The 15,503-nt window shown below is 33.7% G+C and overlaps 2 protein-coding genes and 1 long non-coding RNA gene across 4 annotated transcripts; 2 read left to right on the top strand and 1 right to left on the bottom strand.

The window, feature by feature from the left end:
- Positions 1 to 1,764: 1,764 nt before the first annotated feature.
- Positions 1,765 to 3,370, top strand: LOC137919175 (uncharacterized). 2 transcript variants are annotated; one of them, XR_011106721.1, is made up of 4 exons: positions 1,765 to 1,982; positions 2,261 to 2,298; positions 2,612 to 2,754; positions 3,262 to 3,370. It is a non-coding gene; the product is annotated as an uncharacterized lncRNA (long non-coding RNA). The 2 variants fall into 2 exon arrangements; XR_011106720.1 differs by lacking the exon at positions 1,765 to 1,982 and having other exon boundaries at positions 2,164 to 2,298.
- Positions 3,271 to 14,609, bottom strand: LOC137919173 (sperm-associated antigen 6-like). The gene is made up of 14 exons (XM_068762162.1): positions 14,538 to 14,609; positions 13,817 to 13,921; positions 12,138 to 12,295; positions 11,799 to 11,845; positions 11,256 to 11,340; positions 10,708 to 10,842; positions 10,007 to 10,120; positions 9,227 to 9,400; positions 7,632 to 7,784; positions 6,755 to 6,907; positions 5,748 to 5,906; positions 4,155 to 4,300; positions 3,950 to 4,010; positions 3,271 to 3,492 (listed from the first exon to the last, which is right to left on the bottom strand). Exons 1-14 carry the CDS (start codon positions 14,569 to 14,571, stop codon positions 3,427 to 3,429), a joined length of 1,590 nt encoding a protein of 529 aa, XP_068618263.1. The 5' UTR covers positions 14,572 to 14,609; the 3' UTR covers positions 3,271 to 3,426.
- On the top strand, positions 4,606 to 6,287 carry Polr3G (RNA polymerase III subunit G). The gene has a single exon (XM_068762163.1). The coding sequence runs from the start codon at positions 4,737 to 4,739 to the stop codon at positions 5,388 to 5,390; it is 654 nt and encodes a 217-aa protein (XP_068618264.1). The 5' UTR covers positions 4,606 to 4,736; the 3' UTR covers positions 5,391 to 6,287.
- Positions 14,610 to 15,503: the final 894 nt, after the last annotated feature.

The following is a 15,503-nucleotide window of genomic DNA, read 5'->3' as shown; positions in this document are numbered from 1 at the left end:
AGTTAAGACTGATGAGAAACCATCTGTTGTATTTAAAAGACGAATAATATTATTAGATGAAGTGATGTTTCGCCGGCTCCTTCCTTACCTTCGTAAAGCAAGACAACGCCTTACGAAAGTCTTACATTGGAGATGACGTTCTTTTAGTGCACGATAACGCCCGTTCTCACAGCAAGAATCGGGCGCCAGTTCATGACTGAAGTTGGCATTCAGACATCAATCCCATGGAACATTTGTGGAATAATGGACTTAAACGAACGGTATCTCGATCAAAAGTCCGGTACCTGCGAACGTTGTGGAGCCAATATCTCGGTTTTACCTTGGCCAGCAATGAGTCCCGATCTCACCACCATAGCCACGTTAACAGCCAACAGGACCTCATAAACGCGTTGAAACTGTTGAGAACGAATACCCGACCAAAACATCACTCATCTGATTGAGAGTGTTCCAGATAGGCTCAGAGAGTGCATACGGAGCAAAGGAGGTCCTACTCGATACTAAAGAAAAGCTCCCGGCAAGTTTATTAAAAACAAACAGTGACTATAAAAGTTTTTATTGACAGTCTACTTAGTGCTCATTTTCTCTAAAAATGTGTATTTGAGTGTATTGCGATAAAATTAAACAATTCAAACGTTATTTTGTGTTTACTTAATGTGTAAAACCCTAATTCAACATCGACTAATTGTAAAAATTTAATAATTATGTATGCACATAAATTAAGGGGCAAAATGATGGTGGGCCCTATTTTGTTTTGAATAGTATATAATCTAACTTTTTGTTTCTGTTTAACTTTCTCTTTGCATAACTATACTTACCTTTAGTTGCAATTTTTTATGATCATACAATATTTCACATCTCCTGAATGGACTTTAAAAATAAAAAGACCATTTTGATGGTTAAAAATTAGGCTTTCCTAAAATGTGACGTTTTTAATGTACATAGTCTGGGTCAATTCAGAAAAAATATACTCTGTACATTTTATAGTCTTTGGTCACTTGCACACGAGTGTTTTATATTTCAGTTAACTGACCTTATTCGCTTTATTTTATGTTACTTCTACATTTCTGTTAAGAACTCAAAGAAAACAATTTTATAACTAAAATATATTAACTTCAAAAGCAGTGGCTTGATTCGAGTCTCTGCTTACTTTACTTCAATAATTTTTTTAATTTTATTTTAAACCTTTTAACGAATTCTAGTTTGAGTTAGACATTTCTACGTCCCCAATTTCCAAAACCCCCTTTTATACGCAACACCATATACTGGGTTAAAAACACGAGCATCGTGCTAATCTCACTTTAGCAGACATTTTTGAAATCCTATTACGAAGGAGAATTTGCACTTATAGGAATGTTAATTATGGTATACTCTCTGGATAACACAGCCTGCGTACTTAAAGGGAGTCATTTTTGTTTACAAGTTTGATGATTATCGACATCTGATATTTGCATTTTTCCGACAGCCTTTATTTTGGCCTGTCGAAATTAATATTTAAGACATTTTATACTGATGAGTTTTACCCTGCCTTATTAGATTTATAATATCTTCATAACTGACTACAAATAATTATTCTTAAATATTACTTCTCACATAATGTGTATTTCTTAAGCTAGGTCTTGTTCTTTTTTTGCTAATAGACTAAGATATCGTCTTCTGCTTTGGTACGATGAAACCAGAATAATAAATTTTGAATTGTGTAATGTTACATAAAACCGCAATGAATTTGAACAGCTCAGTGTTTACAATGCAAGTCGTGTCGTTAGCCTACAAGTAGTTCGAGTAAAAAAATGATATCTAAGACATTTAGTTTCGCGTTGGTAAACTTTGAATGTTAAGTGGCCGAGAGAGGCACCACAAGATTAATATACTATGCAACGTCTTTTAATAAAGCAGGATAAATACAGGGATACAAAAAAGTACTTTCCTAGTCGCAAAACCGTTTTTGAATTTACACTGTGTAACATAAGTTTGTCTGCCTTCAGGTAAATACGATTATAAATTATTCAAACTTAAGTAACGTATATATATTACATACGTTATATTGGTATAAAAACATCATTATTGCTTTGATAAGAACCTACCAACTGGACTGTTAGTGGGAAAATATTATACAATCTATTTTTACACAATTTATCATTAACCACATCCATTGAGTTATGAGTGAACTAGCATAGTAGGTACCTGACTAGTTCATTTTTCTGCCAGTTTCTAATGAATCGTTAAATACGTAATAAAAACATGGAATACATTCTTGTTATAGAAATGGAATCTCCGGGCGAAACAACGTGTAAAATTAAGGTAATTTAAATATTTATTGCTTGTATGACAGTAAAATTTTGAGTAATCGGTATTACCCGCATAACCATTGTTTGTTTAGAATATCATCACACTTTAGGATTTGTTCAACGACTATTTTTCTGACTGTAAAGATCTTTTTCGAATATTAGTCAAAAATGTTTTGACCAATATCCTATTTGCATTGTAAATTACGTCCCAGATACATAGTATCCAAAACATGCTAAATTAACACTGTGTACCTGATTAATTTCTCTGTAGTCATGTAAATTTAATTAAAATAGTAGGAAAGGTACAGTTCAAGTTCTCTTTACAGAATCTGCCCATTATCTACATGATTCACCTTGAATCATACTTTAACAACTTGAATATTCTGTGCAAAAGAATACAAGATGAAGTATTCGAAGTAGATGTAGAAGGGGTGAAATTGCTATCCATTCTGGGGAACTCTAAGTTCAGGTAAGAATTTAAGTGTTACCGCCATCTGCAGTATAATTTTTGTTTAATGTAATATATTTAACGAATTTTAACATTATGTTCACCAGTTTTCTCTCAGTAATTTCTATAGACAGCGTCATTCAAACCGGAAAAATGATGCTATCCACTAATAATAAATATTTAAAATTGAAGTTTGCGATGGTATTACCACTTGCACAACCCCTTTGAAAATAACCTAATATCAATTTGATTCTATTTACACCAAACTAAACGGCTTTTTAGATGTAGTCTCACAGCGATGTATGAAGTAATTAGCTTCTTCTAGCACGTTTTTCTATGATAAAACTTAAACCAAAATCATATTACAAATTTCACGAAATTATCCATTCTTGGGTCTAAATAGTTATTTCGAAATATTCTGTGTTCTCTCCCAACATTTAGAAATTGTTTATCTAAATCGGTAATAGTAATTAATTGTACTTATTTCTGAATAATAAATACTGTTATTTTGTGAATTTTATATTTTAGTTACAGAGTAATAAGTCAGTCCATGGCCATAGAAGAAACGGCGATAGGAGGTAGAACAGTAAAAATTCAAAAAACTATTTGGACCATGGGGAAATAATAGTTAAGTTGTAATGCATGTAATACAATACAAATAAAAAATATATAAATTTCCCTCTTGATTTTTTTTTAATTTTCTAATGTCAATTCGCTCTGACAATCACTGGGTACCCGGTCAGTAAACAACTCTGGAATCTGAAAGATAACAGATTAATTTATATAACTATTAATAATTTTATTTATTAACTCATGTCGTAAATTATAGCCGACGTTTCTGTTCAATTGACTTTAATTTTATACTTGTATGTTGATGTTAAACTGTACTAATATAGGAATAAAAGCTTGAGGTAAAATCATATCGTTGCAAGTCGTGCAAAAATAACTTATCATCTGAACGCTGTAGTCGTCTGATGTGATATATAAATAAACATTCATCCGATTGATTTAGCATTTGGTTCAATCAAAGAAATTGCTGTTCACAATATAAGCAATGCAGTAAAAGTTTAAGCTAATATATTATACAAAGAAATTTAAAGAAAAATTATTAGCCTAGTAATGTAGTAACAATTCAATGATAGGTGCTTTACTATATTTTTAATTACTAACGAAACTTAAAAAAAAAATAAAATTTTTATTATTGTAATGAACATACCTGTGGTGCATATGCCTCCACTCTATCAAGCAATGTTTCTGAATACCCAGGCGAATAATACCTACACAAACGATAAACCTTGTAGTAAATCGTAAGAAATAATTGTTTATGCAGTTTGCTAAAAATATTTTTTAGTTTATTACTACTAGCAAAGTTGTGTACAAAATATGGGTCAAATAAAATTATAACAATTACAAAAACATACCTTACTATTTCTTCGGGGAAACAACTGTTAATAATATTGATATATTCTTTAAGGGAAGTGCCTGGAACTGTGTCGATCTCCTGTACCCTTTTTAATGCGCCCGTTGAAACAAATAACCTTCGCGCTCTAGCATCATTTGGTAATATCTAAAAGGAAAATATAATAACTATTACTATACCGAATATCTATCTCACTCTTTCTGTCTTTGTAATATTTTTAATGTGTAACTTAGTGTTGAACCGAAACGTTGTTTTAAATATCATGTAAACACGAATAATGGTTAAGAGTCAAGCGTAATAACAATATTTCCTAAAAAAAAACAATGATTTACAACACAAGTAACAAGAATGCACATTAGGGTTTTAAGATGAGGTGTGCGTATACTACGATGCAAAACCTTTACGTTATGATTTAAACAGAAAGTGTATTACATGAACACAATATCATCTTGTCAAAACTTATTTCATGTCACAGTGACAGCTCACCTAATTTTAAAATCACACCAAAACAGTATTTTGAAGTAGTGAATTTGCAATTATTAGAATGCGATATACTTTCCTTAATTACTATTAAAGCTTAAGAATGTCCGGCAGAGGTCGAGGTGGTGGATTATCTTTTACTCATGACCAACTCCAAGCTCTTGGGATTGCACGCGGCGACAATACTGGGCCAATTCTTGTTCCTCCACCGCTTTTTCCAAAGCTTGAAGTGAAACCATTACCACTTAACTGTGACGCCGCGACGGATTACATGCTCATTGTCAAAGATCAATTTATAGAGTATTTACACGAAACGCCTGCATATGTTAAACAGAACACGCGAACAGACGGCATAGAACGTTACTCAGATAAATACAAACAATTAGCTTTAGACGCAAAACAAGGTAAAGTATTAGATTGTGTTTGGGTGAACATGCCAGCTGAGTTACGGCCACAAGCAAACCGAATACGAATGACAACGCGGAAGCGAAAATTAGACGATGCCAATTTATTAACTAAAAAGCTCCAAACTCTTGAAAAAAAGGAAACATTAGATGAAAATGATGACACGACTGAAAATAAGGATGACGAAACTGTGAAAAAAGAAAATGATAATGAAGACGAAGAAGAGTTAGAAGATGAGGAAGAACAAGAGTATGAAATTGATGAAGGCACTGACTACGCCAATAACTATTTTGATAATGGCGAGGACTATGATGATGAAGACGACAATCTTGATGACGGGCCTGTTTATTAGTCTATAAATTATTAGGATTAAAGACAACTAATGACACATAGACTAATAATCCTAATTACTTTTTTAATTTATTATTATAAGTTACATTACAATATTGTGTAATTAAAAGAGCAATTAAAGGTATTGCAGGGAATCCTTATCAAGTATTGAAAAAAGGAATGTTATTCTTTAAAGTATCAAAACATGCCATATTTCTCCTAAAGTTATGTTAAAAGTTCATGAAGAGTTTTTTAATAAACTTATTTTTCTTGTTGACATTGTCTTTAAAAATTCAACAAATCTAGTTTTATCAAACTCAAAAGTGTTTTAAAAGTTATTAAATGATTGAACTTTAATTTTTTTTAAATAGACACGTACCTTGGCATATTGAGCAAGTACATATTTTAAAACACAAGCAGGAGCCGCATGGAGGAGTGGTTCTAGAGCTGGTCTGTGAAGGCAGCATTGCAGTGCTTGCTTTAAACAACACAATGTACGAGCTCGGACTTCTCCTGATGATTTTGGATTTGTATACAGCTAAAAGTAGACAAAAAAATGGTTGCTTTAGTTGGTTTTTATTTAGTACATTTACATTTGTGTGCTAAATCATGAAATCTAACATAAAATAATTAACTTCTAAATATTGAGTTAAAATGGTGGGAAATAGGATGGTAGAATGAGATAAACATGATGTAAAATGTATGAAAAGATTGTTGTTAATACTTATAATTTTGTATTTTACTATTATCAATCTGTTAGATTTATATGTGTGTAAAAGAGCACTAGAAGCTCAAGTAAACTTTTAATTGTTCTTAAATGCAAAGGGTTTTATCAATAATTATTATAGCAAAATGTCAGGCTAAGAACAGATTTATGCACTTGGATTAATGTGGCTTAACTTTCAAGGTTATACTGTTCATTAAAGCGGAAAAATACATTCTGTAAAAATATGTCATTTGGAGCACCAAACATATTCTCGCCAACATGTATCTGGTTTTGGATCTTGATTTATATGAAACATTTATTAACACATATAATATCTTGTAGATGACTGTTTCTATGCAGGTTGCATAGAGAAAATTTTTCATTGATTTTGGTTCGAATCAATCAAGATTATAATTATAGATTGAATGAGATCAACAGTTATGAACAAAATACATTTTGTGATAACCACGTTTTTTTTAGAAATTTTTCGAAAGATAAACAGATTGCTTTTTCAGGAAAATATAGCTATGCCATAACATTTCAATTGCCTTAGAGCCAGCTTCTGCTCCCTTGGAAACCTTCAGTTATATAATATCTCTATCCACTAAACCATCGAGTGGAATATTTACATCTTGAGTATAAGAATACAAACAAAATATAATTTTGATTATCAAAATTACCTGCAACAATCTTGGGAATGCATTAGCAACAGCCACTGCTAAACTATGTTGGGGAGAATGCTTAGCAATGTGACCCAAAGTCCAAGCAGATGCACAAATTTCAGCTTCCTCTGCTGCATTATTCTGAATAATTTCTACCAAAGCTGGAATGGCCTGAATAATAATGGATTATTCATTAAAAAATTCATGATAAATATCAATCTGTTTCCAATGTTTGTATGTTCCAGCTTATAACAGGCTTTCATTAATTACCATTATAAAAGAAATTCACATTGCTGATATTTTTAATTTATTATATTACTAATATAATTTATTAAAATACCGGATAAAATATTTCATAAGCCAAGTCTCTGTCATAAATTAAGATAGGGGACCCTAGAGGTATTTAAAAATTCATTTCAAAAAAATAATTTGTGAACATCTATGAAAAATATTGTATGCAGACTACATTCGATCCTATTTGTAATCTATAGAAAATGTTGGAGCCGAAAGGTTCTCAAACCACGACCACGATGCAGTCAGTAGACCGACGACATAATTAAGGTCAGAGGAAGTCGTTGGATGCGGGCAACGTAAGACCGGACTTTGTGGTGAACTTTGGGGGAGGCCATACCATTCTCGTCTAATAGCTGTTACGATGATAATTATAATTAGTTCCAAAAATTAATTGTGAAATGAATCTTACTTATTCTGGAACATATGTCGTCTTTATTTATCTTCTCAAATAATAAATATTATATACTTACTTCTTGGTTATAATTTAGGGTAAACTCAAGAAAATTGTGATTACATAAGCGTATCCTGTATAATATCCTAATTTAGTAGCCGTCAATCGGCTGACACAATGGTGATAAAGTTATTGATTAATAAATCGAACCTTAGCCTCAATTACGGCCATGGCGAGCTGGTCTGACTGGCCAGCGATGAAACCGAGCGCCATACAAGCAGGCACGCGAGCTCCGCCGGAGCTCTCCGCTAACAACTCTACTAGCGGACCGCATCCACCCGTGTTCACCACCAGTTGCGCTAACTGATGTTAAAATTAGGTATAATGATGACAAATAATACTAAATTACGGTTTAATTATTTTATATTTCTAAATGAAGACTGATGAACAATGAAGAACATTACCAGGTTATTCCCCAAAAAATTACGAAAATATTTTAAGTAATAGCCTTAATTGTTAAAAAAGTTACAAGAAGTCGTCGGATGATAGATCTACGACTCGCGGTGGTCGTTTAACAGTTGAAAAGAAGAAGAATAGTTTCAAAGCTATCTTTTTATTTATTTGACGCCGATGTATAATAATTCTATAGAGAAATTGAAGTCATTTTACAATGATGGATGTTAGGAAATTTTAGCAATGAGCACTTAAATATAATCCCATTTTTTTTATTGGTCAGTTTTCCTGGCTTACCACGTTTTAGTGATTGATCCACCCGGTGTTACTTTATTTACAACTATTTTCAATTTCGTGCCCATTGCGTTTTTAGCAGATCAATGAATGGAATTGATACTAAGTCAAATCTATAAATAGACTTGATCAAAACGTTTCCACATAAACCTAAACAATTTTAATTAAACACCTGCTCGTAACAATGGACACTGCAACTTGTTTGAAACTATAGGAAAAAACAATAATATGTTAAAATATAAGCAATGAATCAAATGATGGTTATATATGTTTTTATGAATCGTAAAAACCTGAAAGTTATGACGTTTTCTTTATTAGCGTAATTCTGTGATTCACGATATCATGACTGTTAGGTATTTGTAACACTTATGCAAAAAAGGCGAAGTCACTGATGCAACACACATACAATCAAAGGTAAATTTTTGAAACCAAAAACAATATAAGTAAACTAAGTGTTAATGAGTAATTTGGTTACGGGTATTTACCCGTTAGCCGGGCGCAAACACATAAACGTTCACAATATGCATAAATAAAAAGCGAATATTGTTTTGATATTTGTGCAGTAAAATAACAAAAAAATGTCGGGGATGCACCTGATCGGGATCGGCATCGGACAGATCTCGCTCGGAGACACCATCAGCGCGAAATGGGCAAAATAGGCAATGTCTCCCTACCATAAACGGGACCTTCGCAGTTGCAAGTGTTTAAGATAGGGGCTTAAACTTCCACTAGCTTTAGGGTCTCTTAAGCAGACTATGGATCGACACGGTTTTGGACTATTTAGATAGCACCACAAGGGTTTCTAGGGTAGCGTTAACAACGCATACCAGAAAAGCATAGCGAAAGGGACAGCGGATGATCCTTAACTTAGGAAATACCGGATTCCTCACTGACGCCTCAGAGAGCGACAACAAACGAGGTTTTAATCGACAGGAATCCCACATAGAACGACTACACCCTAACCCAAAAAAATAAAGACGCTTTTGCATTTTTCTGCACCCGGCTTACTGAAAAGTACCAAAAAAATGTGTTATGTGGTTAAATAACGTCATAGTAACATCAATGGAGTGCTTGACAATGTCCCTGAGCAGGCAAGCGGCGGCGCGTCGCACGGGCGCGGCGTGGTGTGCGACGTGCAGGAGGGCCGGTGGCAGCGCGCCGCCCGCCACCACAGCCTCCGCCAACTCCGGCCGGGCGCTTGCCACCGCGCTCAGAGCACACAGCGTACTGCGCTACAAACGTAAAACGCGATTTGAGTGACAACCCAACTCCAGGTGCTCTCTTGGGGTCATTCTTACCGGGCTACAATATGGAGGGCCCGCCTAAACGACATTAGACCTTGACGGTGTTCTAATCTATTGAAATAATTAATATGAAGGAGCATTTGAAAGTAACTGACGTAGCCCAGCGAAGAGACCAATTGAAGTGCCACTGAGCAAACCACAAAGCACGTAAAACAGATTTCGGTTGGAATGGAGTGGAATCAACAACAAGCGCAATGTAGAACCATGCATCCACAAGGTGGATAGATCTTGTTATGGTCAGCGGAAGACGTTGATGTCAAAGGGTCTTTACGCTGTGCTCACTTTCTCACCTCAAACTCGTTAAAGTTGTGATGCCAACGGGGAAGCATATGTTCATGACATATGATCTTCGAGACTACGAATTTTATAACACGTGTGTGTAAACAAAAATACAAATTAATGAACAATGTATAAACTTTTTTATATTTACTAAAGCATAGCACCGCCCTTATGCATTGTTAAATTTAAGTAGAATATTACCACTAAACAAGTATTTGAAACATGATGCAATAAAAATATTCTATAAATATCTACCTTTAACTTGGGGTCTTGATTATCAAGGCCTCGTACTAGATGACATATTGCGCCTGCATCGACCACAGCTTCAGGCTTGTGTTGCGCTAGATCCACTAGTGCACTTGCGGTTATCTAATAAAGATAAATATTATTTAGGTGAGGCTTCCGTGATTAAAATTGTACTAAGTTTTTCCTCATTTGTTAAAAAGTTTTAAAACTGAAAAAAAACATAATTATTTTTTGGAAAATCAACATCAAAATAATAACCTATGTTCGCGTCTAGGTAAGATTCATTTCTTAATTAAGTTTTAAAATTCATTATCATCATCACAATATCAACTGATAAACGCCCATTGCAATGTATTGACCTCTGCCACAGCTCGCCACGATGACTTGTCTTTGCGCTGCTTGTTTCTAGCAACTTTCCGCAACATTAATTTCATCGACGGTCCACCTAGGGCTTACCCACGGCGCGTCTACTGTTCGTGATCACTATTCATATACCTTTCGGCCAACTGTCGTCGGTAGCGCGAAAGCCGTGCCCCGTCCACTGTTACTTCAGACGAGCGATTTTTTTCTTCGTCGGCTTTGTTAGCTCTTTTACGATTCTCCTCATTTTTGGTTCCATTTCGCAGCGATGTTCTGAACATTGAAGAACCCTCCATTGCTCTCTCATTAAAACTTATGATTTATCTGAACGAGGACTGCACCATTCGTACCTGTTTAAGACTTATTTCAGGTTCTTGAAAAGCCAACACCAGCAACGGAAGAGCGCCTGCGTCCACGACTTGTCCAGCTAACTGTTCATTGTGTTTCCCAATGTAACCTAAAGCCCATGCTGCATTCTCTTTTACCTAAAAATTGAATTAGACTTACCAATTCCTTTAAAACTCTATTGATTAAATTACAAAAATGTATCTTTTACTATTACGTGGTTTTCAATTTTTTTAAATATATTAGAAGCTATCAATGAAACTGTTAGATCAATTAGTTTGTACTTAATAAAACGTACCATTTTCACCCTTGTTGATTTATCTGCCATTAATATTTATTGAAAAATGTTGTTACATACGTATGAGTTTAAATATTTAATTCTCAATGTATGTAATATTCCTTTACTAAAGTTACCTCAGGTTAAGAAAAACATAGTCGTCAACACTAAACGTTTAAAATCGAAAAAAATGGGTTTTTTAGGTTTTAAACGGTTTTTTTCGTTTTAAACCGATTGGTTTAATTCGTTTTAAACCGGCCTTACATCTATAGTTACCTGGGTATCGAAGTCTTCGAGACATGTAACTATGTGTTCCAATGCTCCGAGGCGAACAATCATGGAGGCGAGCTCATCGTTATGTCTAGAAAAATATTTCTACACCATTACAGCAATTTTAAATAAACACCGACATTGTAACCTAAAAAACTAAATTTCAATTGATACATGATTATATCAATCTTTAAATTTTAGCAAGTGATATGTGCCGAAGAAAAAGGGAGCAATAATGATTATTATGTGTAAATTTAAAAAAATTAAACAACTGTTTGAAATTCGATCATTAGGAATTAGCAGTTGCGTTTAAAAATATGACTTCTACTGGTGTATTCATATACCTACACTGTAAAATTGATTTTTTCACCACGGGCTTATGGTCAGGAAACAATGATGGTAAGCTGCAGTCTTAACGCAAATGCACTATACAGTCAGACAATGGAGATTGTTAAAATCCAGACGTTAGTTATTTTAGAATGATCAGTAGCTGTATTTAAAACAGTCATTAAATGTAAATCACAAGTGAAAAGCTAAACGTATACTCACTTTGCGATGGCCCTCAGTAAATATAAAGTAGATCTTTTGTAATACACCTGAAAATTATGTAAAAAAAACCGATCAATCAATAAAAAATATTTTTTTTAATATGATCTCAAAAAACGTGGAAAGTACATCGGATTTTTGGAAAGATTTTTAAACTTTGCTTTGCGCTTAGTGATAATGCATGTTTGAAAGTGCTAGTGGTACCAAAAAAAATGTAAAAAAACTACTATTTTCTAAGTAACATCTATTAGTTATGTAAATATATATTAGTTACGTATCATATTGATAGATAGCTAGATAGTATAATAGCTTTATTATTTATTATTAACTGGAAAAACTCACATTAAATTTGTGAAGGTTCTCTAACGTGGTAGTGACCATGCCCCCATTGAGTAATTGCCTAGCCACTCCCTCGTCGTGTTCGCCCAACCTCGCAGCTGCAACGACAGCACACTGCCGAACTGTGGCACATGCGTCCGATACCAACGGACGGAGCAATTCTGCGAAACCCCGATTTATTTCAGATGGTTTTATTATAGTTTTATGCCGATAAACGCCGATTACAAGTCATTTGTGGGGGACAAAGATGCTCCTTGATCTAATTGAGATATGTATTATACAGGACAGGTTTTTGTAAATAAAATTAAGTCTTTCCTAATTTACAAAATAAGATTAATTTCTTCCTTCTATTTTCAAATTAATCATCATCATCGCCATATCAACCGATAAACGCTGACTGCTGGGCTAGGGCCCTGAGCTTCCCGCGATGTCCGGTCTTTGCGCTGCCCGCATCTAACGACTTCCTGCGCCGTAACTAGTTCATCGGCATTCATACCGGCTCGCAGTCACCACTCGAGCACATTTTGACCCCAAAGACAGTTGCACAAGCGATGTACCTGTTTCACTGCCACTTTAGACGAATAAAAAATATTGTATCCAAAAACGTAAACCAACGTTTATAGAGGGCGTTAATTTCCTTAGTAGTTAATGTTTAAACAATAAAATTTTTATAAATCTGCAGAAAAATATCAATCCTTCTCGTTTCAATTTTTTGAACACAATCGATTATTTTTATTATTGATTATTTGATTATTTTTTTCAATTTTATCAGTTAATAAGTCAAACTGTGCATATAATTTAACTATAAAGCATCAAGAATAAATCAATAGATTTAGTTCTTGGAAGTATACATTTCTAATACAAAAAAACTAAAAGTAAATAATATGGTAAGTTTTACATATTGTCCTCGGTAGGAAGAAGTAATATTCTTTATAACAATTTTAAACCTCTGGATTATGCAAGCAGAAGCTATAAATATTATATGTGTATATATATTACAGTTACATAGTAAAGTAATTTATAAAGAAATATGAAAAAACCTATTTAGATAATTAATGTATAATTTACGTAGAATATTTGCAGGCCAAGTTATCGATACCTTATCTATTCATGTAAATGTTTTAGCAAAAACAATGATTTTCTACAAAAGAAATAGTAATGATGCAGTTTTATTTAACATAACAAGGCAAGCAGGGCTTTTATCTAATGCCTGTGACATGGCAAGTTACCAGGTCTTTAAAATGTAATGCCGCATACACCAAGTGTAAGCGGCATTAGGTTTTACACCGTTCATCGTTAAACTTAAAATTGTTCTTATAAATTTATTTACTAGAGCTCCCACCTAAATATAATATTGTTATATTTATGAACTGAAACTAGCATTTTCAGCCGAAAATATCGTTGCAGTTGCGTACTAGAAGTACTGGATATCAGCCCTGCAAAAGAGACCAATCCAGTGTGCATTTGATAAAAAGAAAAAAAATACCCAAAATTCTTTTTATATCGAAACTTAAGCCTTTACGAAGATAAATATAATTTTCTTTTCACTAGCAACTTTCTTAAGTAGTAGGGAATTTATTACGTATTTTCTGATAAGTTATCTGTACCAATGTAGGCATTAAGTATGTGATAGACCCTTTAAGAAATTTGAGTGAAAACATTGTTTACATATAAGTTCTTACCGAGTGCTCCTGCGCTGTCTAAACATTTTACATTTGTGGATCTCGTCGCCAAATCAGCTATTGACTGGGCAAAGGCCAGTCGAGCTTTTTGATATGTGTCGAACACTAAAAATATGATTTTTTTTACTTTGAAACCCTTTGACTTTTTTCATAATATGCAATAAACAAAAAGCCTGTGTCGAGACTGCCTTAAGTTTTCCACAAAATATATATATGAAACCATATAAAACAATTATTTATTTTGTTATAAAAAGAAAAAAAAATATATCATTTAGTTTTAGAATTCATTTTGTTATCGTCTTTATACTTCAAAAACTAAATAGACGCACAGGTTTTCTTAGCAGTAAATTATACTTTTCCCGAGATATGAATACACAAACTTGCGTTTAACTTCGTTTGCTGAAACGCGTTGTGTTTATTTGATACGCCAGTAAGTTCTTTATAGTTTGTTCGCGTTAAAAATGCCATCCATTGTCCAACGGCTTTGCAAAGCCTCGTAACCAACTAAATGGCTACCATTTAGTTAGTACTAGTACTTTCTAATTATAGAAAGCCAATCACACAGCGATTAGTTGGATACATACTTTAGAATTAGCTAATTTCACTCATAAATCATTGCATTCCTAACGCCATCGGCCTAAGATACTTCGCTAAACACGTAATAAAATGAGACAGTCTCAAAGAATTAACAACTAATTAGTAAAAGTTTTCAAAATCCTACCTAGTTGAATATTCTTCGAGCTGTTCGAACTCATACTATTGAAATTATAGCAGCTCGCTTATTGACTTAGCGCTTTCCTTGTAAATTTCAAAATTTTTCAATAATGACAAAACTGTCAGACAACTCCATTTTTTTAAATTATTGTTATCGAAAGTGTTGATATGCTCTAATCTTTTTATACTACTTTAATTTATTTTCTATATATATATGTAACGCATCACTATAAATAAACAAGCTTTTAATGCTTTTTATTTCTTTTGTTTTGCTGTTATTTATGAAAACTGGTGTGATATATCAGTTTTCGTAAATAATAGCACTGCATATTTTAAAACTCGTACATTACTTTTCAATAAGATTTAAATCGCTAATTTATTTTCGGCAACCATGCTATGTATGCAACATTGTATGAGTCATATATTTTCACCGCCGCTTACAAACGGAGAAGGATAACTCCTGAGGGTCTGGGATGCCTGGGAACCAAAAATTTTTTATTTTACATCAGTCGGTTTTTTGCCCATATCGCCTGGTTCGTACCCATTTTCTGAAAAGGTTTAGGTCCCAGCAGTGAGAAAATTAATGAAATTAAACATTTTGTAGGAGAAAGTTAGAATTCCAAAAGTTTACATAAGTTACCAAAAAGCAAATACCTACTATTGTAAGCCCAACAGATCTTCAAATAACGGTTTCTCTAATACTTTTGCGGTGAGGAAGTCACACTGCATTCACCCGCTTGTCAATCGGGCTCGGCTCCCGTAGTACGGGGCCCGTACCGTATACGTCACGGTTTATAACTGTCGCTAATCAAAGTTCTACAAATACTACGTTTTTCAGAGATTTCTGGTACACGTGGAGTTTTCGTTATAAGTATAATTCTTTTATATCCGCTGACAGTGTCATTATGCGACTCTAGAGAGAGAAAAAAGATCATGACGATATCAGCGGAACGCCTTAACTGCCCACAACTTT

Source organism: Battus philenor, unplaced genomic scaffold, assembly GCF_028537555.1.
Source record: "Battus philenor isolate CCGP_79_NKW_IND1 unplaced genomic scaffold, ilBatPhil1.0.hap1 SCAF_16, whole genome shotgun sequence".
In the NCBI taxonomy this organism is placed as follows: Eukaryota; Metazoa; Arthropoda; class Insecta; order Lepidoptera; family Papilionidae; genus Battus; species Battus philenor.
This window is presented reverse-complemented; position numbering and strand designations above follow the sequence as displayed.